Source organism: Empidonax traillii, unplaced genomic scaffold (genome assembly GCF_003031625.1).
Source record: "Empidonax traillii isolate 1590-97213 ecotype Southwest subspecies unplaced genomic scaffold, ASM303162v1 scaffold1941:size121899, whole genome shotgun sequence".
NCBI classification, from domain to species: domain Eukaryota; kingdom Metazoa; phylum Chordata; class Aves; order Passeriformes; family Tyrannidae; genus Empidonax; species Empidonax traillii.
The window spans coordinates 62671-66577 of record NW_020957134.1 but is presented as its reverse complement, the minus strand read 5'-3'; the positions used below and the strand labels follow the sequence as shown (position 1 = coordinate 66577).

Genomic DNA, 3907 nt, shown 5'->3' with positions numbered 1-3907 from the left:
GGAAGGCAGCGGGGAGGAAAAGGCCCGGAGATGCCCCTGGAGGAGGGGCTGCAAAGCCAGCCCAGGGAGCTGTGAGGAGGAAAGAGCCGTCCTGTGCCGGGAAGGCGGCCGGAGCTTGAGCCGGAGCTCCGAGCTGGTGGTCCCTGAGCAGCCTCCCAGCAGGGAGAAGCCCTTCAGGTGCTTGGAATGCGGGAAGAGCTTCAGGCAGAGCTCCCACCTCCTCAGCCACCAGCACATCCACACTGGGGAACGGCCCTACACGTGTAGGGAATGTGGGAAGAGCTTCAGGGAGAGCTTGAAGCTCCTCAGGCACCAGCTCATCCACACTGAAGAACGGCCCTACACGTGTAGGGAATGTGGGAAGAGCTTCAGGACCAGCTCGCACCTGATCCGACACCAGAACATCCATACTGGAGAACGGCCCTACACATGTGGGGAATGTGGGAAGACCTTCAGGCAGAGTTCCCACCTCCACAACCACCAGCTCATCCACACTGGGGAACGACCCTACAAGTGCTTGGAATGTGGGAAGAGGTTTCGTACCAGCGGGAATCTCCTCCTTCATGAGCGGATACACACAGAGGAGAGGCCCTTCCGCTGCACCGACTGCGGGAAGGGCTTCAACCAGAACTCCCACCTCGTCACCCACCAGCGCATCGACACCAGGGAGAGGCCCTACAAGTGTGGGGAGTGTGGGAAGAGCTTCAGCGACAGCTCCAACTTGACCAGACACCAACGGACCCACCAGTAAAGGAAGCCCCTGTGAGTGCCCTGACTGCAGGAAGAGCTTCATCTGCTGCTCCCACCCCAAATGACCCTCCTGATGGTGAGGCAACCCCTGGAGTCCAGTGACTGTCAGTCCATCCCTTTCTACCAGAAAGGGCCAGTCCCTTTTGCCAGGGGCAGGTTGTGCCAACAGAACCCTTCTTGGGGGGTGTGTGGAGATTCCTGCCTTGGCTGGGGACCCCCCAAGGTCACTGCTGGAGGTTGAGAGCAGAGATCTCCCCACAAGCGTTGGTCTGGGGGAGTTCCATCCATCTCTAGGTAATAATTCTTTGGTGCCAGCTTGAGTAGAATTGCTTCAACAATTGCTTTAGTGTAGAGCACTGTCCTATCTTATGCTGTACTACTGGTAGTTTTAGTGTTTCTATTGTGCAGTAAATAATTCTGATGATGATCTTTTGTCTGATTATTTGTAACACTAAATAATTAATTTCTGTCAGTAGATCTGATTTGCCATCCTTAAAACCTGTGGGACAAAAGTGGTTCTGTCCCACGTCTGTAATTGCTCTGAACTGAAGGTGTTGGCATAACCCAAGGCTGAGATTGGATCCAGCAGCCCCAGCACCCCACAGTCAGTTGAGAGCTCTGGCGGGCACCACCGTTTCCCCACTCCCCTGTGCCCGAAGACCCCCATGGGACCATCAGACCTGCCAGGCCACTCCCCCCTTTTCCACCCTTCTCCCTTTTCCCTCCAATTTTTCATGGTCCTCAATCCCCAGCTCAGTTTAGGGGTCCCAACCCCCACATTTTCCCCTCTCTCCCCGTTTTCCACATCATCCCCTACTCCCCAGCCCCCTCATGCTCAGTTTGGGGGTCCCACCCTGCCCTTTCCCCACTCTTCTCAACTTTCCTACCCATTTCCCATGAACCTCAGTGCCCCTTCCCCTCTGCTTTTGGGTGTCCCTCTCCCCTCCCACTCAGTTTGGGGTCCCACCACCCCTTTTATCCCCTCTGACCCCCCTTTTCCCACCGACCTGCCCCTTCCCACCCCCGCTCACCCGAGAGCTCCTCGCCCGCAGCCGGGGGGGCTCCCAGCACCACCAGTGCCCAGAGAAGCCCCCCCAGAAAAGGTTTTGGGTGGGGACCTGGGTGGGCTTTGAGTGTGTTTGGGGGTTTTTTGAGAGGCTGTGGGGAGGTTTTGGGGGGTCCCAACCCCTTTTGGGGTGAGCTGGGTGCCTATTGAGGGGCATGTGCCCTCCCAAAGCCCCCCCAGAGCAGGTGACACGGGGGGAACACAGAGGGGTCCCCATTCCTAATCCATCCCAGGGTCGGTTCTGCCCCCTCAAACTCGGCTCCACCCCTTGGGATCCTCCAACCCCCCCCAGTGCCACCCAGTAACCAGAACTGTGGCAACTGGGATCATACTGGGAGCAGCTGGGCCCCTGCTGGGGTCATACTGGGATCATACTGGGAGTGACTGTAATAATACTGGGAGTGTGTGGGAGGGACTGCAGCCATACTGGGGATGAGTGGGATCAAACTGGCTTTGTACTGGAAGTGTCTGGAAGTTCCTGGGATCATACTGGGGGTGACTGGACTCATACTGGGATCATACTGGGAGCAACTGGGACCATGCAGGGGGCAAATGGCATCATCCAGGCAGGGGCTGACAGTTCCTGGGGCCATCCTGGACTCAGACTGGGAGTCCCTGAGAGGGAAAGGAACCATACTGGAGGGGTGGGAGTAACTGGGACCACGTTGGGGGCAACTGGGATCCTATTGAGAGTGACTGGGATCACAGTGGGAGTGACCAGCGCCATACTGGGATCATAGTGGGAGTGACTGTAAGGGACCAGGATCATACTGGGAGCGACTAGAACTACACAAGGGGGAAGTGGGAGCCAGTGGGGCTAGGCTGGAAGCCAAGTGAGAACACACTTGGAGCAATTGGGATCAAGCTGAAAGCAACTGGGAGCAACTGGGAGTGACAGGGTGCATGCTGGAGGCAACTGGCCTGAACTGGGATCACACTGCTGGGAACTGGGACCATCCTGGGGCAAGTGGAAGTCACTGGGTGTCGTGGGTTTCTGTGGGTGGGTTTTGGTAGTGGGGGGGCTCCAGGGGTGGCTTCTGTTGGAAGCTGCCAGAAGCTTCCCCTGCCCCGCGGAGCCAATGCCAGCTGCTCCAGGACGGACTTGCTGCCGCTGGCCAAGGCCGAGCCCATCAGGAGCAACAGGAACAGCTCTGGAATAACAGATTTAGGGACAGAAGGAATTGCAGCCAGGGAAGAGCAGAGTGGGAACGTGGGAACAGCAATGCAGACCCCAAGGGTGGTGCAGAAGGAGGGGCAGGAGGTGCTCCAGGCCCTGCAGCCCCTGGGGGAGCATCGGGGTGCAGAGACCCCCCTGCAGCCCCTGGAGGCTCCCACGCTGGAGCAGGGGGATGCAGGAAGGAGGCTGTGACCCCGGGGCAGGCTCAGGATGGAGCAGGTCCTGGCAGGGACCTGCAGCCCATGAAGAGGGAAGCCCAGGCTGGAGCAGGTTTTTCCCAGCAGGACTCGTGGCCCCTGTGGGGGACCCACGCCAGGTCAGCTCATCCCTGAAGGACTGACCCCATGGAGGAGGGACCCACGGGACAGCAGGGTGGGAAGAGCTGCTGCCCGAGGGATGGACTCACTGCAGAGGTCCATCCAGGACTGTCTCCCGTGGGAGGGACCCCACGGGAACAGGAAAGGATCCAACTCCTCTCCCTGAGCAGTGACAGGAACAACAACTGACTGTAACCTCCATTGCCATCCCCCTGCACCGCTGAGGGGAGGAGGGAGAAGGTGGAAGGAGGGATGGGGGGAAGGTGTTTTTCAGACTGTTTTATTTCTCACTTTTTGGCTTTTATCCTCTCAGTAATAAATTTAAGTCTGTTTTGCCCGTTAGGAAGCGACTTTCTCCCCAGCCTTATCTCTACTCGGGAGGGAGCCCCCGGTGGTCTAGGGGAAAAGACACTGCACTGTCACTGCAGAGACCCGGGTTCGATTCCCGGTCGGGGCCCCTCCCCGGGCAGATGGAGCTTGTTAGCCCTGTAAGGCAATCCATCTACGTCCTGAGGACCTCGCTGCCACCGTCCAAGCGTGCTTGGCCCCGGCAGATGAACCTCAGGATTAAAGGGTGGGCTCAGTTCCGCGCACACT

At 58.4% G+C, this 3907-nt stretch overlaps 2 protein-coding genes across 2 annotated transcripts in view; both read left to right on the top strand.

Annotated features, from left to right (window-relative positions):
* LOC114071290 (zinc finger protein 239-like) overlaps positions 1-751 on the top strand; it is a 2986-nt gene extending 2235 nt beyond the window's left edge. Inside the window, exon 3 of the mRNA XM_027909083.1 lies at positions 281-751. Within this exon, the coding sequence (XP_027764884.1) occupies positions 281-751 (471 nt within the window). The remainder of the gene's footprint in view (positions 1-280) is intronic.
* Positions 752-811: 60 nt separating this feature from the next.
* LOC114071289 (olfactory receptor 14J1-like) overlaps positions 812-3907 on the top strand; it is a 14302-nt gene continuing 11206 nt past the window's right edge. The window contains exon 1 of the mRNA XM_027909082.1: positions 812-826. Within this exon, the coding sequence (XP_027764883.1) occupies positions 812-826 (15 nt within the window). The remainder of the gene's footprint in view (positions 827-3907) is intronic.